This window comes from Panthera tigris, chromosome A1, assembly GCF_018350195.1.
Source record: "Panthera tigris isolate Pti1 chromosome A1, P.tigris_Pti1_mat1.1, whole genome shotgun sequence".
In the NCBI taxonomy this organism is placed as follows: domain Eukaryota; kingdom Metazoa; phylum Chordata; class Mammalia; order Carnivora; family Felidae; genus Panthera; species Panthera tigris.
In genome coordinates, this window is record NC_056660.1 from 89889692 (window position 1) to 89916821 (window position 27130).

A 27130-nucleotide genomic window follows, 5' to 3' on the forward strand; every position below is an offset into this window, starting at 1 on the left:
GAGGTGATCTCTTGTGACTTTGGTTCTCATTTTAAGTATTTAGGGTAGGACATTAAAGAGCATATAAGGATAGAATGATATTAAAATGCAAGCAATTAAAATGTGAAAATAAAGACAGTCACTTTGCTTGAGTAGAGACATGCTAAGTGCCTGTGTGTTTGAGACAAAAAGATTAACTCTCAAGTCATGACCTAAACACAGAGGTTAGTTATATATTTTTAGAGTTAGGAAGTCTTTATTGCAACCGAACTGCTCTAGATTGGTGTAGTTTATTTAATCTGAAAAGTTACATAGATTATTTAAATGAAAGCATGTTTGTATTTAAAAGCAGTGGAAGTAAATCCATTCATTGAAAAGATTTCTGAAAAACAATTTTAATTTTTACTTTAAAAAAATGTTAATTTTTGAGAAAGAGAAAGCACATGCTTGAGCCAAGGGAGGGGCAGGGAGAGAGGGGGGCGGGGAGACAGGATCCAAAGTGGGCTCTAAATTGGCAGCACAAAGGCCAATTTGGGGCTTGAACTCAGGAACCGTGAGATCATGACCTGAGGGGATCAGACGCTTGACTAAGCCACCCAGGCGCTCCTAATTTTGACTTTCAATTAGAGAAAAATTAAAATGCCATTTTGTGCAAACAAGCTCATTATGGGGTGTGAAAGGGTTTGGGATGTTTCTCCATAAGAGTTTTTGCCCTTTCTTCTTTGAGCCCCTAGGCTTTTGTTCTGTCTTCTGTTTTCCAAACAGAATTCACTCTTGGTTTCAGTCTCTTCTCCAGTGGTGGTGCATTTGTTAACATATTCATCACCTCATAAAAACACTGTGGGGTATTTTGTCTTACAGATCTCTGTTTCTATAGGAATCCCACTCTTTTATTTATCTTTCAGAATCATATTTAAGGGTGTGTCACTGACCTGTAATTTGCCATGGCATTCTCCTCATCTTTTTAGTTACAAAAACAAAATACTATAAAATAATGAAAAGAGTTTGGCATTGATGGTCACAAGATTGGAATTGGTGTCCTAGACCCACTGACGACTGGCTTTGGGGCTCTAGATAAACCATTGGCTTCGTTTGTAAAACAGTGAGAGCACCTGCCTAATCACCTAACAGGATGATTGTGAATTTATTGCGATAACGAATTTGTTAAATTGTGCCGTTTTTGTTATTCTTTATTCTTGTGCCTATAGAGTGAGCACTATCTCTTTTGTAATTATGAAATCAGTATGTTTCTCTAAGACTAGTACTTATTTTTTTTAATTTCTGAGTATACTTTCTTCATTCTTCTGGTCTTAGTATAAAATAATTAATCAACAAGTATTAAATTACATTTGTTCTGTGCCAAGCATTCTGTGATGGACACTGTAGGGATCTACAGAAGAAGTATATGCAAGTACATGCTCTTAAGGAACATTTACTCCAACAGAGAGACAAACATGCAGGAAATAATTGGGACCCACTGAGTGCTGACTTAACAGGATAAGACCTAGTGATACCAAGGAAGACTTACTGACTCTGATGGCTGGAAGGAACTTATCAGAGGACTTCACAGTGGAGGCTTTCATTGTGCTGGGCCCTAAATGGTGGTCAGGATTTGACCAAAGACAGTCTGTAGGGTAATCATATGAGTCAGAAACCTGCCTGGAGGGGCAGGAGTCTGAGGATGAATGGTAGAAAATGAGGCTGTGGGCCCACTGACAGCAAGCAGAGGGATTTGGGTTCTATATGCTAATTCATCAGCATAGTTTTTTGAGCTCCTGTCAGTTCTCCTGATGTAAACAGGACCCACATGATACCTGCTTTCATGGAGTTAAAATCAAGCAGAGATGATAAACACTGAATTAGAAATCATAATTATGGGGGTGCCTGGGTGGCTAAGTTGGTTAAACGTCTGACTTTGGATTTCGGCTCAGGTTGTGATCTCATGGTTCGTGGGTTTGAGCCCCACGTCGGGCTCTTTGGTGACAGTGCAGAGCCTGCTTGGGTCTCCTTCCTTTCTTGTCTGCCCTTGCCCTGTTCGTGTGCGTGCGCTCTCTCTTCTCTCTTTCTCTCTCAAAATAAATACACATTAAAAAAAAATTATAATGATGAAAAGTCTTTATGAAGGAGACTTAAATCCACGGAATCAGAGAGGGCCACCCTGAGGAAATGACATTTGAATAGGAAATCACAAGTTGAGGAGAGTCTTCTAGGCAGAAGAATCCTCAGGGGTGAAGGCTCTGAGGTGGGAAAAACACAAAGTTTAGGTACTGGAGAGTGAGGGGAGTTTGGCTGAAGGGGTGGACAGGGTAATAATGAATTGGGCTAAAAGGCCTCATCCTCAAAGCAGACATGTGCCCAAGGTAAGGACCAGTTATTAGTGATGGCAGGGATTTGGAAAGACAAGGGAAGTGTAGTTCTCGGCCGGCAAGCCTGATGTCACCTAACTCGAGTGCCTCCTCGGTCCCAGCGCCCTGCTAGGGGCCCTGCAGTGTGGTGTCACACACTGGCCAGGCCACAGCACTAGGCAGTTCGCAGCTCTTCTCCGTAGATGGTTGCTGTCTTGAGCAGCTAGAAAGTTCTTCCTGGCTTCTCTGGCACCTAAGTGTGGGCTTGGGAAACCCAGCAGGAGGCATCGGGTTTGGGATGTAGAGGGAAGGACTAGTGGGGAAATAGGCCCCACAAAGCATGGGTCGCCTCCCCCTAGGGGAAGAGCCTGGAAGCAGGAAGGCCCTGGGAAACTGGCCCCTGGCTGATTAGCATTTCTCATGGTGTCAGTGAGACATTGGTTACAGGAAGATCCTGTTTCAGCCCAGAGCCAAGTGAGACTGGGATGGATGGGAAGAGGGTGAGATTAAACAGCACAGGCTCGGCACATACATCATCTCAAACTTTCTCCAGCCTCCGGCATTTCAGTGCAACAATGCTCAACATGTCACAGCTCTGTGCTCTTCTGTTTCTGCTGTACTCCTTACATGCTGAGAAGCGCTTGCTGTCCTGGCTCCTCAGTGTGCCCCTGTCCCTCCACAGACCCCCTTCTCTCCCTGTGGGGTGGCACTGCCCACCTGAAGTTCCAGGACCCTTGCACCAGCGGCACTGGATGCCCCCTGCAACTTATAACCCATAATCTCCTAGAGTGGACCCAAAGATCCATGTCTTAGCCCTCCCCTGCTCGCATGTCAATTCTGCCTACCCTCCATTTTAGTCAAGAAACCTTAGATTTGTACCCCTCTGTGCTGTGCATTGTAATGTGAACTAATACGAATTGGTAAGAGTCCAAAACCAAAAGACACCTGGATGATGCCCTCAGTGAGTTTACAGTTGAAAGCCTCTGCAGTCTTCAGAGGGCCTTTTTTTGTACCGCTCTGACAGTACCACCCTTCTCCTTTTATGTTGTTGTTTGCGTATTTGATTGGCAGAAGGGAAAAGACTGCTCATTTCTTTATGTGAAAGTGTGCCTTTCCCATTGTCTGCAGTGGTCAGCAGAATGCCTTGAGCAAAATAAGTGTGTACTGCATTGAAATTATTTTATTAAAATATTTAGTTTTTATTGAGCTTTTCCTTCCATTTAAGGATAGAGTTTATAACTGATTTAAAAATTACAGTGTTAAGTACCAGTATTTTGTTTTCTTCCTTTGTCAGTGATGTTTCAAGAGCTTGCTTGTGTTGGTTCTAATGAATGCCCTTCATCTGCGGCCTGAAGGACATCTTTCCCAGTGCAGTGTCTGTGACATCATTGACAGGAAAGACAGCTCAATTTGTGGTTTTATTTGTTACCTCTAGTTAGTAGAATGAGTTCTTTGTAATGTAGTTAGCGGATGTGTGGTAGTATATATAAAAGGGAAGTTATGGGCTCTTGGATAGTTTAAAATAATGTACATTTGTCTGAAAGTTAAGGATTTATTTTCTTGGACTTTAAAAATTTATATAGGCTTTTCTGTTACCGTTTAACAGTCTTAAATTGTATCAAATCATCAAGTTGGAAATGTCTTATACTTCTATCTGTGTGTCTGTAAGAATCTGTGGATAAATCTGTGGACATTCTTTTCACTGTTAGTAGGAAAATGTAATTTAGATAAAGATGTAACCAAATAATAATGTTGCTTTTCAATCTTACCAATCAGCAGTATCAGGTCCTTCTTACTGTTCCTTTGGCTGGTTGAACAGGATTTGCTGAATCGCCCTTCATCTTTTTTCCCATCATATTCTCTTAAAAAAAAAAAAAAAAAAAAAAAACTTACCTAGCTCTATGTTTATTGTGTAGCAATAAATTTAAAAATATCACACTTTGTAAAATATCAGAAATTCACTTTGTGAATATAAAAAGATGACTTTATGAAAGCCAGTAAAGGTATATCTAAACATCCTGCAAAATATCTTTAAATATCAATAATTTGGGCCACTTAGTGTTAATCTAGTATCTTTATCCTTTAAAAAAAAAAACCATCAAGAAATAAATAATAGTCATACTGTTATTTTAGTGTTTAAAGTTTTTTGGATCTTACTGAATATGGATTTAATTGCCTCGGAAAAGATGGAGCCTGCAGTTTAAATGCACTGCTGTGGCAGGAAGTAAGTGTTTAAATTGTGTGTATCTTTTTGCCGGAGTTGGCAGATATTTCTCCATGTGATCCATACACTCTTTAGAAAATTCAGAATTAGCAAAAAAAAAAAAAAAAAAAAAAAGGTAAAATTGAAACACTTAATGGAACAGAATAGAAAACCCAGAAATAAACCCATGACCATATAGTCCCTTTATCTTTGGCAAAGCAGGAAAGAATATCCAGTAGGAAAAAGACTGTCTCTTCAACAAATGGTATTGGCAAAACTGGACAGTGACATGTTGGAGAAACTGGACCACTTTCTTACACCATACACAAAAAGAAATTCAAAATGGATTAAAGACTTACATGTGAGATCTGAAACCAGAAAAATCCTGGAAGAGTACATAGGCAGTAACCTCTTTGACATTGGCTGTAGCAGCTCTTTTCTAGATGTGTTTCCTGAGGCAAAGGAAACAAAAGCAAAAATAAACTATTGGGACTTCATTGAAATAAAAAGCTTCTGCACAGCAAAGGAAACAATCAACAAAACTAAAAGGCAACCTACGGAATGGGAGACGATATTTGCAAATGACAGATCAGATAAAGGGTTGGTATCCAAAATATATAAAGAACTTCTAAATCTCCACACCTAAAATACAAATAATCCAGTTTAAAATGGGCAGAAGACATGAACAGATATGTTTCTAAAGAAGACATCCAAATGGCCAATAAACACATGAAAAGATGTTCATCACCACTCATCATCAGAGAAATGCAAATCAAAACTACAGTGAGATGTCACCTCATACCTGTCAGAATGGCTAAAGTCAGCAACACAAGAAATGAGGTATTGGCGAGGATGCAGAGAAAGAGGAACCCACATGCACTGTTGGTAGGAATGCAAACTGGTGCACCCAGTGTGGAAATCAGTATGGAAAATCCTCAAAAAGTTAAAAATAGAACCTCCCCATAATCCAGCAGTCGCACTAGTGGGTATTTACCCAAAAAATACAAAAACACTAACTCAGAGGGATACATGCACCCCTATATTTATAGCAGCATTATTTACAATAGACAAGTTATGTAAGTAACCCAAATGTCCATTGATTGATGAATGGATAAAGAAGTGGTATATATACACAATGGAATATTATTCAACCATAAAAAGTAATGGTATCTTGCCATTTGCAATGACATGGATGGAGCTGGAGAATATAATGCTAAGTGAAATAAGTCAGAGAAAGACAAATACCACATGATTTCAATCATGTGTGGAATTTAAGAAACAAACAAGCAAAGGGGAAAAAGAGACACACCAAGAAGCCGACTCTTAACCATAGAGAACTGATGGTTACCAGAGGGGAGGTGGGTAGGGGATGGGGGAAATAGGTGATGGGGATTAAGGAGTATACTTGTCATTGTGAGCACCAGGTGATGTATGGAAGTATTGAATCACTATTTTGTGCTCCTGAAATTAATATAACATTACATATTAACTAACTGGAATTGAAATAAAAACTAAAAAAAAAAAAACAAAAAAACTGAAACACTTAAGCAGTAGCTTTTTAAAAATAAAAATCACTTGTAAAAGAATAACTGCTGATGATTCCATTCAGAAACTTTTCTAGAAGCTCTGAAGTTTTCCTTTACTTCTCTGAATCTTAATTTACGTGGCTGTGAAGAGCCCCTCCATCTGCCAGAGACTTGAGACAATGTATCTACTAGCCTTCTGACCTTGCAGGCTATCTCTGACCTTGCAGGCTCTGTATCCCAAGACGGTTGCTTAAACTCATCACTTGATTTGCCTTTTTACCTTTCTTGTGCTTATCTTTTCCTCACCAGCAGTGAAAGAGAGGAGGAAGCCAGAATCATATAAGGGATTGACAGAGGTTTAGAATAGCGTAGAAATCCATTCCAAAGTTTACAGGATGGAAGACACTTCTTACTTGATAGCTGTTCACATGCTGCTGACCTGGATTTGCAGTTGCAAGCTCAGAGTGAGTCCCACAGGCCAGGCTACTAGGGATGGTGGTGGCATGCCTTCGAGGCCCGGTGAGGAGGCCCCAACCCTGACTGATGCCTTACAGTGTTCGTGCTCGTCAGGTCAGGGTTTTTAGGGCGTGGGGAGTGAGGGATATTTGAGGCAGGATAATTCTTTGCTCTGCAGGTTTGCCCTTGGTGTTATATAGCGTTTAGTCTCCCAGGCCCATGCCTCCCGAGTGCCAATGACACCTGTCCGTCTGTGTGGCAGTATAAAACCCTTCCCCAGAGTTTGCGGACTTGTCCCGAGAGGCCTTTTCTGCCCCTCTGAGACCCACTGTCACACTCCCAAGTCTGTGGGATGTGTAGAGGAGGAATGAAAGGGGGTCCCTCGGTGGTGGTAGAGGGCAGGGAGGATGGGAATGGCAAAATGATGAAAGAAAAACGATAGGCTTTTATATTTACCCACAGAGTAGCATGTCTGGTGTCCTTGTTCCTCTGTCTCCCTGGTCCCAGGTTCCGTCTGGTGTCCTTTCCCTGTCAACGTAGGTAGTTTTTACCATTTCTCATAATGCAGATCTGCTGGGGATGAAGTCTCTCATCATTTATCCGAAAGTGCCTTTTCTGACATCATTTTTCAAGAACATGGACACAGAATTCTGAGTTGATGGTATTTTCCTTTCAGCACCTTAAAAAGTGTTGCGACTTTGTTTTCCAGCCTCCGTTTTTCCTGATGGAAAGATGTTCTTTTATGTAATGAGTCTTTTTTTTTAAAATAAACTGTATTTTTTTAAGAACTGTTTTACATTTATAAAAAAAATTGCAGAGATAATACAGAGAATTCCCATAGACCTGCACCCAGTTTCCTCTATTATGTAACTAACATCTTACAGTGTGGTACGTGTGTTATAATTAATGAACCGATCAGTATAGGTACATCATCATCAACTACAGTCTGTACTTGATTCACATTTCCTTAATTTTTACATAATGTCCTCCGCCTGTGCCAGGGTCCTATCCAGGAGGGGATGTCGTTGTATCTCCTTAGTCTTTGGCTGTGACACTTTCATGGACTTCCCTTGTTTTTGATAACCTTGACGGTTTTGGGGAGTGCTGTTAGGTATTTTGAAGGATGTCCTTCAGTTGGGATTTATTTGATCTTTTTTTCATGATTAGACTGAGGACGTGGGTTTTTGAGAGGAAGACCACAGGAGTAAAGTGTCATTCTCAACATCCTATCAAGGATACATATTATCACCATGAATGATCACTGTTGGTGTAGTCTTTGGTCACCTGGTGTTTGTCAGGTGTGTTTTCAGCCTTCTCCACTGGAAAGCTCCTCCTCTTCTCTCTCTTCCATAAAGGAGGTCACCATGCACAGCCCACACTTAAGGAGGGGGAAGTTCAGCTTCCCCTCCTTAGGGCAGAATGTTACTTATCTGGAATTATTCTGCATGGATAATTTGTTTCTTCTCTACTTATTAATTTGGTCAGTCATTTATTTATATCAGTTTGGACTCATGGATATTTATTTTATACTTCGTATTGTAATATAATACTACTGGGCTTATTTTTGTTGCTCAAATTAAATTATATTTGGCCATTAGGAGCTCTTTCACTTGGCTCCTGCGTCCTTTGACATGCACCCATTACCATGGGTATTGGTTTTTTGTCTGTCTTGTTTTTGAGCACTTTCTTCCTTTCTGGTGCTGTGAGATGCTCTGGGCTCGTCCTATATATAGTTTCTGTCCCAGCCCGAGAATCAGCCATTTCTCCCAGGAAGCCTGGTTTCTGTTTTTGGAGAATGACACTAGAAGCCAAGCTCTGGGCATTAGATGTGCTCATTACTATGAGGTTCTGTTGCTTCTGGGTCCTCTCAGCTGACAGAGCAAGGAGATCTATGTATGTATTCCAGCTCTTGTACATACACGTATCCATAAGTACTGTTGTGTGTAACCTTCTGTGTCTGTATTAAGCTAAGAATGCGTTCATCCCGATGTCACCAACCCTAATCCATGACCACTTGCATCATGCTAGGCCCTTGCTTACCTTAAACTGCCACTTGAAAAGTGAGAAAGCTGGCTCCCACCTCCCACCATCCGTTTTCTTGTTGATCACGGAGCTCTCAGACTTACAGATTCTTAAACACAAATAACAGCTCTGAAGGCTTTTAGAGTGCCGATGGTCAGCATGCCAGCTGACGGAGGCTGCTTCCCTTGCATGTCTTCCCTGGGTGGAACGCCCCACTCAGTACTTAACCTTTCTTTCTCCTCCCATTTAAAATTCTTTTATCAAAAACTTGTAAGAAAATACAAATGTAAGTATCTTAGCTTGAAAATAACACAAAACTAGGTGGATCTTGGAACACATGTAACAACAAAAAGAAAATACTTATTGAGTGAACCTGTAGGTGGGTTCAAAAAATTAGTAACGGGTTCATGGAGACCTGGCTTAGGTAACAGTTCCAAGTGGGAACCTTCCATCCTATAAGCTCTGCGTACACTAACGTGAGCCATGGCTGCTAAAAATATGTTGAAAACTCAGGCCGTATCCTTGTGAACACAATTTTCAGAATATCATGATATTCATAATACTCAGATGTAGGGAGAGGTTAGCCTCATGCTGCTCTTGATATTGGATGGGTTGTATTCATTTTTAGCATTTTTAGCATTTTATTTTAATAAAAGGCATTGAAAAAATGTCCACAAAAGAACAGGATGGAAAAACATCTGTAAACAGTGTTTTACCATTTAGAATTTGAGCATCAAAGTGAATAATGCTAGTAATGATTTTAGCCCATTAAGTAAAATGAGAAACATGAGTTCATACTAATCTAAAAAGTAAAAGAGTAAATTGAAATTTTGATGAGGAATGCAATATTTTACCTAGTCTCAAAATACCTCCTCCCCACAGAATATTTATTAATTCCAAAGGGGGAGAAGAGTGACTTTGCAGTGGAAATGCCTGGAGAACATCACTTGTACAGAACCACATGATCAAAGTGAACTTCATCAGTATTGAGATGTGTCATAACTGTCCACCACCTGGTAGGACACACCGGAAAAAGCACAGCATCGCTTCTTTTGATGTTGCTGCCAGAAGTGCATGACCTGAATCTAGCCCTGAGGAAACACCAGATAAATCCAGAATGAGGGACATTCTGCAGAGTCACTGGGCTGTATATAATCTTCAAAAGTGTCAGAGTCATGGACATCAAGGAAAGTCTGTACCAGACTGACAGCGAGTCATGAGGTGTGATGGCTGAATGCAGTGCGTGGCTCCGATCCGGACCTGCTCCAAGGGACATTGTTGGGAACTGGGGACACTTGAATGGACTCTGAGATGAGGCAGTAGTAATGTGTCCGTGTTCATTTCCTGGTTTGAGTGGTTGTACTCTGTCCACAAATGGTTTTTGTTTGTAGGAGAGTACACACTAAGTGTTTGGAGGGGATGACCCATCACGCCAGTAACTTTCTCTTGAATGGTTTGGGGAAGAGAGATTTTCATACAATACTTCCAGCTTTTCTATGTCAGGTTCTTTAAAAATATTTTTTAGGGGTGCCTGGGTGGCTCAGTTGGTTAAGCATCTAGCTTCAGCTCAGGTCATAATCTCACGGTTCGTGAGTTCAAGCCCCGCTTCAGGCTCTGTGCTGACAGCTCAGAGCCTGGAGCCCGCTTTGGATTCTGTGTCTCCCTCTCTCTCTGCCCCTCCCCTGCTTGCTCGCTCTTTCTTTCTTTCTTTCTTTCTTTCTTTCTTTCTTTCTTTCTTTCTCTCTCAAAAATAAACAAACATTAAAAAAGAATTTTTTTAAATGAATAATTTGGGATTCTAGGACTAGTTAATATGGAGAAAAGTCCGAAGTGGAGTACCAGAGATGTCTTTGACTATCTGAAGGACTGTTGCACGGAAGAGGAATTTTCTTCCATTCCATAACGTACAGCTTGAAGTTGGGGTGTTTCTTACATTTGCCAGCATCTTCCAACGTATTGGCAGGATTTTTTTCATGATATATACGATACACCTCACAGTTTCGATACACCTCACAGTTGATGATATTTTATACCATCGATAAGTGAAATGCAGTTTATTTATTTGGTGGTGGTTCTTGAGAGAAGAGAACCAAGAGCCACGAATGGGCATTTAGGAATCAAGATTTTAATTAGGGGGAAGACCTTTCTCATACTTAAAACTACCTGTGCATAGAACTAGCTACCTAAAACGGTAAGTTATTTGTATTGTGTTGAAGAGGACCCCTAAGATCTCTCTTAATTAGAAGATTCTGTGACTCTGCTGACCAGTGATTGTCTTCCCAGGTACCCTCTCCCTCCCTTTCTGCCTCTAGATGAAAGAGAAAAGTGGCTTTCTCTTCCATGCCAGGCTTGTTCCTACCATCTTTCCTTTTTTGACTTGGGAGAAACAAACAGATTACATGATGAGTACACACAGGAGATGGAGTAAGGAAAGAAACTGGCATTTGAGCACTGGGTGTGGAGCCTTTGCTCTACTTGGTGTGAGTCTGAAGAACTTCCTGCTGGAGGAATCAAGGAATGAGGGTTTAGTAGACCCTCATTCTTTCTGAGGATGGACTGCAGCCAAATATCGGTCAGGAATTATCAAGTGACTTTGAAGTCGCTCAGCAGCTCACACATTGAGCCCCTGAATGTCGGCCTCATGGCAGGAGATTCAGGTTCAACTTGAGCACAATAAGAGCTACTCATCAGCATCGTGCAACCATGGGCGCCAACTGGATGCCACAACGCTAATGTTTTCTCCACTCAGTACAGCTGGTTTCAAACCAGTACACTTTCACAGTGACAGAACTTCACCCTTCATTCTCATGCCCCACACACTCATTTCCCCCACTCACAGCGCTGCCGTCATCCTGGCCAGCCGCAGAATCCACATGAAAAGGGCCTAACCTAAAACCCCATTGTCTGGTATGTCCCAGAGGTACATCTCTGGTCTCAGGTCCAGTGTGTCCTGTTCTCCAACCATTGCTTCTTCCCTTCCCCTCCTGTCCTCCTGACCTTTGGTTTTGTGGAAGCTTCCAGTTGAGCCCTAGCTCCGTTTTCTCCCAGTTCTCCTCCTCCTCTGGGTGCCCTGCCTCCATTCTGCTTGGGCCACATGAGCCACTCTTTTGGTCCCGTGACCACCAGTTTCATTTGGTCCGTTAAGAGTGCCTATTGTCATGTCCACAAGTGTAGTCACCATCTGTCACCATACAGTATTATCACAGTATTACTGGCTGTATTCCCTATGCTGTACTTTTCATCTCTGTGACTTATTTTATCACTGGGACCTTGTACCTCTTCGTCACCTTCACTTATTTCCCCCATCCCCCAGCCCCCCTCCCCCCTGGCAACTACCAGTTCTCTATTTAAGTGTCTGGTTTTTGTTTGTTCATTTGTTTTGTTTTTTACATATGAGTGAAATCATAAGGCATTTGTCTTTCTTGGTCTGATTTATTTCATGTAGCATAACACCCTCTAGATCCGTCCATGTTCTTGCAAATATCAAAGGTTTTGAACAGAGTGGTATGACAAATTAGGTTTTAGAAAAAACACTGACAGATCTCAGCAGGATGTTTGTAATTGCTATAACCTGTCATCTGCCTCTGTCAGATTTATTGATGTATTCATTTCATAAAAGAACGTAGCATATCCTTTTTTTCCCCCTTGAGTTCTTCAAGGGGTCGGAGAAGAATAAGTACTGGGTTTGAAGCAGTGAAATATGGTAGATAAACATTTGAGAAGGACTTAAGTCAGTGAAAGGGAGAGTGAAGAGAAGGCCTCAGACCACTTGCGAGCAGACTCACTGAGGCACAGACACACCAGGCTTTGCCGATCTGTGCAACTTGACTGAGTTACAAAAAAATCCCTGAATTATATCTGTTCCCTCAGCAGCAGCCATTCTAGAACTTGAAAGCAATTTTAATTCTTTCACCTAAAGTATGTAGTGTTCTGCTTTACATGTAAAAATAGGTCATTGATTTCTATAGGAGTAACTCTGATGCCATTGATAGTAACCTACCAGAAATTATGAAAGTGTCATTGCAAATGCTTTATGTGGGAATACAGCAGCTCCCTGAACTTTTTTTTATGGGAAATTTACTAAAATTATCTAAGAGCATGAAAATTCCTTGAAACCTCGGCAGCTGATTTGAACCTAACAAACATGTTCATCTGTTAAGGTGTAAAACCTCTGCTAAATGGGATTTTGTACAGGGATGTTGTTTTCTTTAAAAAGAAAAAATGGTAAGATTACAGTAAAAAAGTAGAACTGCTTGCTTATGGTAAAAGCACCTCTCTCCACTTGTGGCCTGATGCCCCAGACAGCTCATTTGTGTTTTCTTCCTGCCTCAGCCTTTCTCAGGTGAAAGTCTCAGCTGCCCAATGGAACTGGACTTGCCCCAAGGTTCAGTCCCAGGAGAGGGGAAGAAGCCGTGTGTCAGTAGGGGGTGGGTTTCTGATACCTCCCAACTGGGGGATTCCCTGAGCTGAAGTACAGATCCCTGTGGAAGCCAGGAGGATTGTGGTGGTCAGCAGGTGCCTGAGTGCTTCCCATGGTGACTGGAGAGATTAACGAGAGGGAGTAGGAGTTCCAAACTTCTGTGGTAGGAGCTCTTTGGTCTCCTCCAGAGGATGCTTTCATGTGCTTTCCATGAAGAAGAATAGTAGAAGTGGGATTAGCTCAGTGAGGTGTAGCATTTCCTGAGCATCTGCCGTGAGTCCTGCAGGTAACATCTCATTTAGAAGAAACTGAAGTTCATAGAGGTTAAGTTTTATGCTGGGGTTTGAACCTAGACATTCTGATCCAGGGCCCAACGGAGGTTAATTCTTAGGTTTCTTTGGTCCCGAAAAATTGATTTTGTGGTCAGGATTATAGCAGCATTACCGTATTTTTCTACTTACCTTTTTTTTTTTTCTCATTAAAAAATAGAATTGCTACAAGTAGGGAGCTCTGTTTTACAAAACATTGCCCACCCAGCAGTTCTGGTTTTTAATGGGAAAAAAAAAGTAAGTAGAAAAATATGCTAATGCCTCTGATTATAGAAGCACTTTACAAATGTAGAAGAAATTATACTGTTAGAAAATCACCATTTTGTAAACACTGTTGTAGTAACTGATTCAAGTGAGCTTTAATGGGTGCTGAGAGCTCTGAATAAAAGCTTACTGGAGAGCTAGATAATCTGGAAGCATCACCCCATAGATTGTTTAGTAATCTGAAAAAAAATATTTTTCTGCAGTTGAAAAATCTAGCTGATACCAGATTGACCAAGTGTTAAAATTCACCATCACCAATAAAGGTAAAACTTGACAGGTACATCCCAATGTGAACACTAGAAGGACAGATACAGCATCACCTGTGTGGCATTTCTGCCAAAAAACATTTACTTCAGATATCTAATCATGGTCAGTAATCAGAAACAATCAGACAAATCCAGATTGAGGGACATTTTCAAAACATATGTCCTGGTCTCATTAAAAAGGTCAATGACATGAACGACCAAAAGTGACTGAGGACTGCTTTAGATTATCAGAGACAAAGGAGACAAGACAACTAAACACGAGGTGCACAAGGCCTGATTGCGTCCTGGGTACTGCACTGACCTACACTAAACAATTCTGAAGGTTTCATTAGACTTGGGCAGAGATATTTGACTGTGGCCCGTATATTACAGAACAGTGTCGTATCAGAGTTCAGTTTCTCGAATGTGATAAATTAATTGTGTCCTTGTTCTTAGGAAATAATGCTGAAGTATTTAAGGAGGAAATGTCATGATTTGAAACTCTTCTGGGGTTTGAAAATTCTCAAAAGGAGAAAGAATTAAAAAAAAAAAAGCTGTTTATTAAAGTAGCCAAACTCAAGCAGTGGAAATCTAGATTCACATTAAAAAATAAAAGTGGAGAAAGTTTTAAGCAAATAGGTGAAAGCAGGGATCACCCTAGATTTTTACTTACTTGTCATCCCTGGTAAATTAATCCTGGCTTCTGGGCATGTGAAGTACTGAAGATTCTGAGGCCATATCTATTAGGATTAGGGTTAGTGGTGGTGGATGTTGTCTCTCCTTGAATGTTTATATCATTGTAGTCTAATTACTCTTCAACTCTTATCAGTCTCTGCTTGACCCAACCCTGCTTTTATCTCGAAGCTTATACTTTGGCATTAGTATCCTCCTGCAAGCTGGCCAAGACTTCCAGATCTTTAAAAGTCAAGAGTCAGAGGCATCCTTAAATCAGGGTCTTTCAACCCAGATCATCTCTAGGGGTGGGGAGTGAGGAGATCCACAAATCTCTCCTGAAATTAGTAGAATTGGGACTTCTCTTGTAGGAGGGGTCTCCTACCATCAGGTTCTCTAAGTGATTTACTGTCAGAAGTGGTTAAGAACCGAGTGATTTTGCTAGTATTCTGACATCCTCCTGTGATTCTTCATTTTGCTTGACCTGCACTGCTTTCGCCTTCTTCCCTATCCTGCTAGCAATCTCTTCCTCTGTACTAACCTGATGAGACTACCTGCACTGGGCTCCTCTCTCCAGCCCCTTTAAGATTCTCCTTTACTCTTTTAAAAAAATAATAATAATAGGTATACCTTTTATTTATCCATTACTTTGTTTAGGCTATTTTTTTTTTTTAATTGAAGCATAGTTGGATTCTCCTTTGCTCTTTGAGGGTAGATGCAGTTTTCACAAAATCAAGAGCAGGTATAAAGGAAAAAACACTCCTGTGTCTCCTGTACCGTTCATATAGTGTCACTTCTGTGACACTTCTGGTCACCAAATGTGTGGGGCTTTCCCCTGTACCAAGCAATTTTTAGCCATACCTGCTGGGTGTCCTAGAATTCCGTTGGATTCGGACCCCGTCTGCCTGGAGTTAGCATCACATCCCATAGGTTAAGGGTTCAAACCCATAAGGCTGCCCCCTCCCTGCCCCACATAAAGCCAGCCACAAGTCCCAGGTTGTCACCTGTACTTCTGACCAACCGGCTGTAAATCAGGGTTCCCAGCAACCCCCACATAGTATTCAGAACTTTGTTAGAATGGCTCACAGAACTCAAGCAAACATTTGCTTACATTTACTGGTTTATTATGAAAGATACAGAGGAGTGGCCAAAGATGCATAGGGCAAGGTATGTGGGAAAGGGCTTGCTGGCACTCCACCCTCGCAGGACCTGTACATGTTTACCAACCTGGAAGTTCTCCAAACCCCACACTTTTGGGGGTTTTAATGGAAGCTTCATCCCTTAGGCGTGATCAGTCATTAACTCCATTTCAGCTCCTCTCCCCTGCCCAGAGGGTGGCAGGGATGGGCTAAAAGTTCCAAGCTTCTCCTCATGGCTTGGTCTTTCTAAAGCTATCCAGGAGCCCACCAAGAGTCCCCTCATTAGAATAGAAGACTCTTGTCTCACCCAGGAAATTCCAAGGGATTTAGAAACCCTGTGTCAGGGTTCAAGGTCAAGGACCAAATAGCAGAACAAAAGATGCTCCTAATGCTCTTATCACTTAGGAAATTGCAAGTGTTTTAGGAGCTTTGTCCCAGGAACCGGGGCAGAAACTAACATATTATGTTTTCTCTTATTTCACAGCAGGTAAATTTTCTGCCTCTAAAGGGTGAACAGGGGTGCTTAGGTGGCATAGTTAGGTTAAGTGTCTGACTTTGATTTCAGCTCAGACCATGATCTCACGGTTCATGAGTTCAAGCCCCGCATCGGGCTCTCTGCTGTCTGCACAGACCCTGTTTCAGATCCCCTGTCCCCTCCCTCTCCCACCACACACACACACTCTCTCTCTCTCTCACAAAAATAAGTAAACATTAAAATTTTTTTTTAAAGGTGGACATAATTACTTAAAATCTTTAAAAAATGTGAACATTTGGGAACCTTGATCATAGTATGTGCTCAATAAATATCGTTGAATGGATGGTTGAAATAATTAAATGCTTCTTTTCCCAAACAGCTTTCCAGTTGAAACTAGGCGGTGTTCATTTATTTAGTGTTCTTTGAATGAATAAAATTACATGGACTGGTTCCCTGGGCTACCTGTGAAGCTTTCCCTGCTCCTTTTCCAGCTTGAGTCTTCAAGAGGAAGCCTCAGAACTGGTTTCTAAAACTGTTTGTACCTGGTGTGATTATAAAGCAATGAGACTGATTGTCATGTGTGGTTTGTGGGATCCGTCTCAGTTACTTTATAGCCATACCTGGTATGTTACACCACAGACCGTTGCCTGTTGACCAACATTTTAAAAGCGCAGACCTAAGTTTTCTAAATGGAAAATTTAAATGGTTTAACACTATGTTGTGATTTTCTCTAACTTACTGACCATAACTCTTCTTTCACAAAGATAATTAGATGTTAACTCTGTTGCTTTCTTTAATTTCGCAGTTTGTTTTTTTTTTGTTGTTTTTGGATTCTTTTAATCAGTATTCTGATAAACTGCTATTCTGATAAAGTGGCTGGCACAATTTTGAATAAGGTAATACAAAAGGTATATGTTCCGTTGGGTTAAATTTTTCAGAAAACTTTCAGTTATTGAATTTCTTTTCAGTTCAGCCTGTGTTCTTTTGACTGCACATGATAAGGGTAGTTCTTTTAGTCAAATACAATAAACATGTAAACCAAATACTTTAGTAGTAGTATTCATTGAAGAAGCGTTTGCAAGGGCATGTTGTGGGGTGTTTGTTTGGTTTTGGTGGTTTACATTTATCTGCAAACCCTATTCCAGTTTGAATAAGTGGTTATAATTTTCTCTTTCCTGAAATAAAATGTTTATTCTCCTTCCTCCGACCCCCAGAGTCTCAGTCTTTGCTTTGAAGTGTGCTGAAAGTTGCACGTCACCACCGGCAGCTTCAGCTTAGAACGGAGGGTCACTGGCAGCTAGACTGGTGTAGAAAGGAAAGGAAATGGGAAATTACTTCCCTCTGAGGAGGAGGAAAGGAATAGTAATTTCACGCTCCACAGGAGAGAGAGTAATTTGCCTTTACTGTATCACTGCTCCTGGAAATTACATAAGTGAAAGAAGTAAATGACTAGAATGGTGACTTAAGAACATCCTGTAATTACCTTAAAATAGTTTGTGGCTCTGACAGAACCTCTGGACAGCTGTTAGAAGCTGGAAGGATTCTGATACCAAACTAGTCTAGGGTGTTGAAGTGTGGACTCGAGTCGGGGAGGGTTTCATTTCCAGAAGGGCTCTGGGCTAAATAAGAAAGGAACCTTCCTCTCATCAGGGCTAGACGTGGCACCAAAGTTAGCTTCAGCTGTTATTAATGAAGGTTACCCCCTTTTGGCATTTGACTTTTGCAGCTCTATTACTGGATTTGTGTCATGTCAGTGAGATCATAAAACTGCATGTCCTGTGCTTTCTATTCCTTCTACTAGTTGTACACACAATAGGTGCCCTGTAAAGAACAAGTAGTGCACAAAGTACCAATTTTTGTACTATAAATAATAGTGCTTTTTGTACTATAAATACTGGTGCTATTCTCCTTTTCTTAAGGAGCTGGGACTTTCTAAAGAGCATTTTAAAATGGAAAAAGTTTTACAGTAAAGACCTGCCATATTTTATCACATGACGTTGTTCTATAATACCACGTTTAATACTGTCTGTCGTTAACATTTGGCTGATTGAATAATCCATTTTTTAAATGTAGTTGTAAGACAAGTTAATGGGACTCTTAACACTGCAATAATTGTATACTTTGTCTGAGTTTTAAGTACTACACAGCAGATTCCTGTTTCCACTTGGTGCCCGCATAGCCAACTGCAGAGATTGATTTCATCTGAAAAGTTCAATCTGCAAACCCTTGCCATTAGCAAAAATTGTAGTGGCTTTTCTAAATAGTGCCTTTGTATGTTTGATGTACCTTTAAATTTTAAAGATCACTTGAGTATGTGTATTTATTTTACATTACAGGCACTGGAGATATTATTGCTGTCATGATTACAGAATTGAGGGGTAAGGATATTTTGAGTTATCTGGAGAAAAACATCTCTGTACAAATGACAATAGCTGTTGGAACACGAATGCCGCCAAAGAACTTCAGCCGTGGCTCTCTAGTCTTCGTGTCAATATCCTTTATTGTTTTGATGATTATTTCTTCAGCATGGCTCATATTCTACTTCATTCAGAAGATCAGGTACACGAATGCACGCGACAGGAACCAGGTGAGCTGTCGGTCGTCTGTAATGATTGATGCTTACCAGCCGTAATTCGTGGACATCTGTTATGCTCATGTATGGTACCAATAGTTTTTCATGTAAAAAAAAAAAAAGTTGTGATCCTCAGTCATTTACAGTATGTTGAAAACCTACTAACACAAATTATTTGAGGGATTTTTTAAATGGGTAAATGGGGAATTTAAATTTACAGTGATCACTTAGAATATTCTATGTAAATGTTTAGCATGGTATCATAATATGATCTAGCTAATTCCTAGTAATTTGAGGAAATATCACAGAGTTGCATTTTTAAGCCAGTAGCATTGATGGTCATTGGGAGTGGGTGCTGGGGGGAGATGGCACACGCTTTCATGCTGTGTGAATTTTGAACTGTAGATTACCTATTCAGATAAAATAAATCAATTAAGATTACCTATCCTGTGTAAGCCGGGCCGTGGGGGAGACGATGAGGTGGAGAAGGACCCATAGAAGAGCAGTATCTAGTTGTCCCAGAGCCTCCATTAACCAGCATAAACAGTGCTCAGTGGATCTCGGATGAGTGGGTAAAGACACAGGAAAGACAAGACCGTGTGCTGCCCTGTGGTGGATGACCTGTAGGCAGTGATTTTGTCAGGTTGTTAGTTTGTTTGGTGCACGTTGGGGGGCTGGGCTGGAGGTGTTGAGTCCCAGTGCCAGCCCGAGGCTTCTCTAGGAGGAAACCAGCAGGGGAAGTGCTTGGAGAGTGGTTGGTAGCCAGTTTTTATGTAATGCCATCCTCTCCTTAAACAGAGTACATCCAGATCCCTGTGGGGGAGTTGAAATTTTCAGCCTTCCTCATTCTAGCGAAAGAAGGACAGATGCTGCTGTGGAACAAATATGAGTTCAAATCCCGACCTCACCATGAGTTTGCCATGGTCCTTATAGACCATTTATTTCACTTCTCAACTTGTTTCTTCATCTGAAAATAGGTATAAAATATCTGAAAACTGGAGTTTATTGCACGTTTTTGTGCCAGGCTCTGTGCAGTATCCTGTATACTTTAAAAAAGTTTTAATATGATAATTTTTATTATTTATAATTTCAGTCTTACAGATGCTGCATAAATAGTATAAAGTATTCCTTTCCCCAGGTTCTTCAACTGTTAACATTTACCCTATTTGCTTTTTTTTTTTTAATTTTTTTTTTTTTTTTTTTTTTTTTTTTACGTTTATTTTTGAGACAGAGAGAGACAGAGCATGAACGGGGGAGGGTCAGAGAGAGAGGGAGACACAGAATCTGAAACAGGCTCCAGGCTCTGAGCTGTCAGCACAGAGCCCGATGCGGGGCTCGAACTCACGGACTGCAAGATCATGACCTGAGCCGAAGTCGGTCGCCCAACTGACTGAGCCACCCAGGCGCCCCTCCCTATTTGCTTTTCTATGTGTACATACCTTTTTTAACCATTTGAGAGTAAATTTGAGATGTGATGCTCCTCTACCCTTACTACTTCCTTGTGTATTTTTTTTAAAGCAAGAACATTTTCTTACATAATCACAATGTGATTATCAAAATCAGGAAGTTAACATTGATACAATACTATTATCTGATCTAGAGACCTTTCTTTCTAGGTTTTGTAAAATTGTCTTAATAATGTCTTTTCTAGCAGAGCAAACCCTGTATTGATCCAAACAGATTGAATGTTGCATTGAGTTGTCATGTCTATTTTTTTTTTAATTAAGCTCTATGCCCAGCATGGGGCTTGAACTCACACCCCCAAGATCAAGAGTTGCACACTCTACTCACTGGACTAGCCAGGCACCCCTGTCATGTCTCTCTCAATCTGTTTCATGGCATTGGCATTTTTTAAAATGTTTTTCTGTTTATTTTTGTGAGAGAGACAGAACGTGAGTGGGGGAGGGGCAGAGTGAGAAGGAAATACAGAATCTGAAGCAGGCTCCAGGCTTTGACCTATCAGCGCAGAGCCCAACACAGGGCTCAAACTCATGAACTGTGAGATCATGACCTGAGCCGAAGCCAGCTGCCTAACCGACTGAGCCACCCAGGCACCCCTGGAATTGGCATTTTTGAACAGTCCAAGCCAGTTGTTTTGTATTTGAGTTTGTCTGATACCCAGCATTCCCTCATTATTATATCCAGGTATATGCATTTTTTTGAGAATACCAGTCCTTCACATTTGGTAAACTTTTTTTCTTGTTTGTTTTTTTTTTTTTTAAGATAATCGTAGATTCACATGCATTTGTAAGAAATAATACAGGGAGATCCCAGTACTCTTCATCCCCCAAGGGTAAAATCTTGCATAACTATAGTAAATATTATAACTATAGTAAATATGACATTGATATAATCCATTGATCTTACTCAGATTTCTCCAGTTTAACCTGTACTTGTGTGTGTGTGTGTGTGTGTGTGTGTGTGTGTGTGTAGTTCTATATGATTTTGAGTCACCACTCCCACAATTGAGATACACAACAATTCACCACAAGGATCCCTTGTGCTATTTTCTTTTATACTCATGGGCACCTCCTTCCTGCTCTCCTGCCTAATTCCTGATAGCACTAATCTGTTCCCCACTCTACAGTTTTGTCATTTCAAGAATGCTGTATGAATGGAATCATATAGTACTTAACTTTTAGAGTTTGGTGTCTTCGCCTAATGCAATCCCCTTACGAGTCTCCCAAGTTGTTGTGTGTATTGGTAGTTTATTCTCTTTTATTGCTGAGTAGTGTTCTATAGCTTGGATATACCAGTCCAGTGAACCCAGTTGTTTCAAGGTTTTGGGTATTTTAAAATGGCTGTGAACATCTGTTATGGATTTTTGTGTTAACATGAGTTTGCATTTGCCTTGGATAAATGTTCGGGAGGGAAATATCTGGGCCATTATGGCAAGTACATACATCATGTTAGAAGAAACTGCCATACCTTTCCCCAAGCAGCTCTATATTCCGTGTTTGCACTAGAAACATATCCCTGAACCATATCCTCTGCACCCTTAATGGTGCATGTTGTCACTAATTTTTATTTTAGCCATTTGATGGTAGCTGTGTAGGCACATCTCTCCTGCGTTCCTCTGATGACTGCTGATGTGGAGCATCTTTTCATGTGTTTATTTGCCGTCTGTATGTCCTCATTACTGAAATGCCTGTTCATGTCTCTTGCCCATTTCCTAGCTAGGTTGTTTTAGGGTTTTTTTTTTACTGTTGAGTTTTGGAAGTTTTTACATTCCAGATACAAGCCTTTGTCAGAATTGTGGTCTGCAGATGTTTTATCCCAGTGTCTTATCTGGGAAGAGGTCAGAAGACTTCTTCACAGGGCCTTCTGAATAGCAAAAAGATTTAATTTTGATGAGGTTTAATTTATCCATTTGGCTTTTGCTGTCAAGTCTAAAAACTTTTTGCCAAACCCTAGATTCCAAAGATCTTCTCTTTTTTTTAGAAGTTTTATAGTTCTGCCTTTTACATTTAAGTCCATAACCATAATCCATTTTGAGGTCATGTTTTTCATAAATAAGAGGTTTGGGTTAAGGATTTTTTTTTTTTTTTTTTTTTTTTTTTTTTTTTTTTTTGCCTTATTGCAGTGGCTAGAATTTTCAGTAACATGTTGAATGACAGTGGTAAATGAGAGTGGGCATCCTTGCCTGTACGTAATCTTAGAGGAAAAGATTCAGTCTTTCATCATTGAGTATGTTTTAGCTGTCATATTTTGTAGATGTTTATTACCAGCTTGACAAAGCTCATCTGTATTTCTAGTTTGCTGAGAGCTTTTATCACAAATGGGTGTTCGATTTTGTCAGATGTTTTCCGTGTCCGTTGATGCGATCATACGATTTTTTATTTTCTTCTTTATCCTGTTGACATGGTGGATAGTATTCATTGATTTTCTAATGTTGAACCAGACCTGCATGCCTGTAACAAATCCTGCTTCATCATGGTGTATGATTTTTTTGTGTGTGCATTGCTGAATTTGGCTGGCTGTTGTTTTGTTGAGGATCTTTGTGTCTAAGTTTGTGAGAGATACCGGTCTGTAGTTTTTTTTGCGGGGGGGAGTGGGGAGGGGTTGTTGGAAAATTGTAATTTCTTTGATGGTTAAAAGACTATTCAGGTTGTCTGTATCGCCTTTATTGAAATTTGGTAATATGTGGTTTTTGAGGAATTGGCCCTTTTTTTAGATGTTGTCAAATCTACAAGTATGATGTTGTTTACAGTATTCCCTTGTTCTTTTAGTGGCTACAGTTTCTGTCTTCGTTCCTGATTTTAATGATTTGTATCTTCTCTTTATTTTTGTCCTTTAAAGTTTTTTTTTAAAGTTTATTTATTTATTTTGAAAGAGACAGAGACCATGTGAGTGGGAGAGGGGCAGGGAGAGAGGGTGAGAGTAAATCTCAAGCAGGCTCGGTTCTGTCAGCACAGAGCCCTACTCAGGGCCTGGGGCTCAAACTCATGAAACCATGAGATCATGCATAACTTGAGCCAAAAGCAAGAGTTGGAGGCTTAACCAACTGTGCATCCAGGCACCCTTATTTTTGTAAGTCTTGATAGAAACTTCTCAGTTTTTTATATTTTCAAAGAACCAGCTTTTTGTTTGTTTGATTTTTAAAGATGGGAACTTATATTATTTATGAAAACTTTTTTCTTTCTAGGGCCCCTGGGTCAGTCAACTCTTGATTTCAGCTCAGGTCATGATCTCATGGTTTGTGAGATCAGCCCCACATCAGGTTCTGCACTGATAGCGAGGAGCCTGCTTGGGATTCCCTCTCCTTCTCTCTCTGCCCCTCCCCTGCTCACGTGTGCCATGTATGCACGCACTCTCTTTCTCAAAATAAATTTTAAAAAAAAGAAATCTTTTGGGGAGCCTGGGTGGCTCAGTCGGTTGAGCGTCCGACTTTGGCTCAGGTCATGATCTCACAGTTTGTGGGTTCAAGCCCCGCATCAGTCTCTGTGCTGACTGCTTGCTCAGAGCTTGGAGCCTGCTTCAGATTCTGTGTCTCCTTCTCTCTCTGTCCCTCCCCCGCTCACACTTTGTCTCATTCTGTTTCTCAAAAATAAATAAATGTTAAAAAATACAAAGAAAAATACTAGGCAACAGAAATTAAAAAAAAAAAAGAAATCTTTTGTCTTTCCCTTGTAAGGATTTTGTGCCATAAATTTCTTAACACTACTGCTTTCACTGTGTCCTGTATTCTTTGATATCCTGTGCTTCCATTTTTGTTCAGTTTTACGTAATTTTTTCTTTGGGGACCTCCTCTTTGACTGATGACTTCACTTTCCAGAGTCCAGAGATTCTGCAGTTACCTTAGTGTTACTGATTACTAGTTTGGTTCCATTATGATCAGATGTATGATTTAAATTCTTCCAGATGTGTTGAGGTTTGTTTTATTACCTGGGATATAGTCTGTCTTAGCAAATGTTCTGTGGGTGGTTGGGGAAAAAATGTGTATTCTGCTGTTCGGTGGCGTGTTCTGTAGATGGCAATTAGATCATGCGCTCAGCTTGCCTCTGTGAGGAGGTGGGGTGGAAAGATCCCCTTCCCACTGGGCCCCACTGAAACCATTGTGGCAAAGAGGGGTGCGATCTTTCCACAGGTGTTTGGCTAGAGTAGGACAGGTAGGCAGTCCACCCTGTGTTCCTCAAGTCTCCAGGTCCCTCCTCTCCACCTTTTAGAGACTTGCTGTCCTTGCCTGTTGTGGTAGATCCAGGGGGAGGGCTAGGAGGAGGAGGCTCCTGTGTCGTGGCAGAGCTGACGGTCCCCATAGGATCTTCCACACTTGGACTGGGACATAGGTGACGAAAACAATAAAGGAATATTAGATGAAAATGTTAACATATAAAATATGCCACAATCCTAGAAAAGATTATTAGACATAATGTGTGAAATTATACATTTACAGCCTTCAGATTGAAGGCACCAGTTTTATGAAGTTTTTGATAAAATGAAAAGATGTAAAAATCGCGTTGTGATGAAATGGAAGAATAGAGTCACACCCGCACTAACAAAATGACAGCATTTGTGTATTTATCATCAAGGCACCTGGCAAGAAATCTTGTCTGATGATATTTGAGGAAAATAGATGTCAGCTGAAGTTCTTGAGCTTCTTGAAAGACAGTAGCACAGCCCTGAAGTGGTTTTTAACAGCCCACTTTCTTCAGTGATGTAGCCTTCTTTTTTAATTTAAATGTGTCACCGATATAATGCATGAACATGATTCTTAAAAATAAATAGCACCACAAGGCTTGGTTCCTTGCCCGGTCTTTTCCTAATATTTTTGTTTCCCAGAGACAAGTGACCTCTTTCAACTCTGCTATCTGTTCCCTCTGTTATTAACTCCGTATTTACATGTAGCATGTTATACTCCTTTAAAAAAAATAATAAAGACGTTTGTTAAGTATGTTGTTATGAAACACTAAAAGTGAAGTGATCAAGAGTTGCTCTGAAATGGTGTTCTGGACAGGAGAACCCTACAATTGTGGGTTGAATGTAGTCCATCCCAAGGACTTTTGGAAAAGAGCGAGTGGTCTGGTCGGTCCCAGGAGCCTGGTATTTGATGGTAGCATTTTAATTAGCACCCGGCGTGGGGCCTGTGTGTGATGCAGGCGGCAACGCACCCACCATCTGGCACAGGCCACAGGCGCTTGCCGTGCGGCCGATTGCGCGCAGGCTTCCAAAGCCTTCTCCAGGAGCTGCTGTGGTGGAAAGTGATGTTCTGACCTTTTTTCCTCCTTCCGTTTTTTTTCCTAAGGTTGAGAAACGCTTGATGAAATTTTTATGTGGCTTAAAAAGCTTAGCTTATTAAAGTTTAATAAGAAGGTGGCAACAGCCCAACTGGTTGAAACCTTTGGCTATTTTAAATGAGAAGCCAGAAGTATTGGCAAAGGAAAAACAGTGAGTTTAAGGTGAGACCCATTTTCTCCCACAAACTGTCATCGTGAAGCAGTGCTTTGGACAGAATATGCTGCTAAAGAGAGCCACATAACATAAATAACTTTCTGAGCACAATGTAATGTACACAATTGACACCATTTTGCACGTGCAAAAAGAATCTACTGCTCTGGCTCTTTAGTTTAACTGCTAAATTATCTGTGGTTTGCTCTTCCTAAAGGACTGTCAGAATGCATCTGGATACAGTGTTTACGTGCAAATAGCTCAGAGGATTGTTGCCTTCTGATAAGTCAGTGATAGTTCGTTCACACAAGGGGATAGATGTTCAATGTGTTTATATAGAAAGGGAGCCTGCAGTTTTTCCGAGAAATGTAAAACTTTTTCACACTTACATGGTCGGTGGTGCGCCTTTATCCTACAGTAATCCAGTTTGATTCTCAAAACAGAACAATAATTTTTTATTTTACTATTGAGGAATAATAGGGCAGATATAAACAAAATTCCACAAGCCAAACCTGAGTTTAGAATGTCTTTTTATGAAAATTCCCTGTGAAAATTATACAGTTTCTAAGGTATTTAAAACTTGGTAAAGCTCCTTGCCAAAACATGTGTACCTTATTCTTAGCCTGTATAAATATCCCGAGGTTACTGAAATGAAACAGGCTTTTCTTGCCCATTTTCATCCCAGAAGGTAGCTAATTGGAGAGTGCACTTACATGTGAGAGTATGGAAGAACACCAAATGTTCTGCATAGGACAGCAGATACTTATACACAGTTGACCTTGGATGTGGTGGGCTCAGAGTCTTCCTTCCACACTGAGCAGGGAGATATTGCACATACTGTCAAGATTTTTTTCCCCTTGGAAAAGATTATGTAGTTGAAAGAGACAGATGGCTTTTGTCATTGTTGAATTGTACACTAAATTTTATCTGCTAGGTTTTTTAGGGATTAATAATTCCAGAAAAACTGAAGAAGGAAAGTAGGTGTCTGAGCTGAGTGTGTACATATTACTTTATCATCTTTCTACCTTCTTTTTCATGTCTGCCATTATGGTCAGTTTACATAAGTAAATACCACCGTCTGTATGCAGAGAGTATATGCCTTCTAAACGTTATACATCGAGAGCTTAAGATTTTTTTTCTAGCACAAAATATCCTGTTAAGAACAGGGTGTTCTGAGGCATTCATTACTACCTCCTCAGGGTTTAGCATGGGGCCTGGCACATCACACTAACTCAGTGAATGCTTAAATTTAATCAAAGAATGAGCTTACATTTTATGAGGAAGGCAGACAGGTGTAATCAGAATACTGCTGTATGGTGTGAGTTACTCTTTTTGGGCAGAGTGATATTACTCTAGGTGAGTCAGGGTACTTCGCAGCGGAGGTAGTGACATTTGAGCTGAATTTTACAGGATGAATAAGACTTTGTCAAATAGGCTGGCAGGAAAGTCAGGCAAAGGGATCATTTTCCACAGAGCTGTGGAGGGATGAAAGGAGGGACAGAGTTGAATGGCATCAGGAATCGTGGGGAGGGGACCTGAACCTGTCAGCCTCTCCCGGACACATGTGTTGACATAACAAGATGAAGGGCTCAAATCTT

At 40.6% G+C, this 27130-nt stretch overlaps 1 protein-coding gene across 3 annotated transcripts in view; it reads left to right on the forward strand.

The window, feature by feature from the left end:
* Window positions 1-27130, forward strand: part of RNF130 (ring finger protein 130) — a 140186-nt gene that overhangs the window by 40429 nt on the left and 72627 nt on the right. For all 3 annotated transcript variants that reach the window (XM_042981944.1, XM_042981950.1, XM_042981937.1), the window contains exon 3: window positions 18412-18662. In XM_042981944.1, the coding sequence (XP_042837878.1) occupies window positions 18412-18662 (251 nt within the window). The remainder of the gene's footprint in view (window positions 1-18411; window positions 18663-27130) is intronic.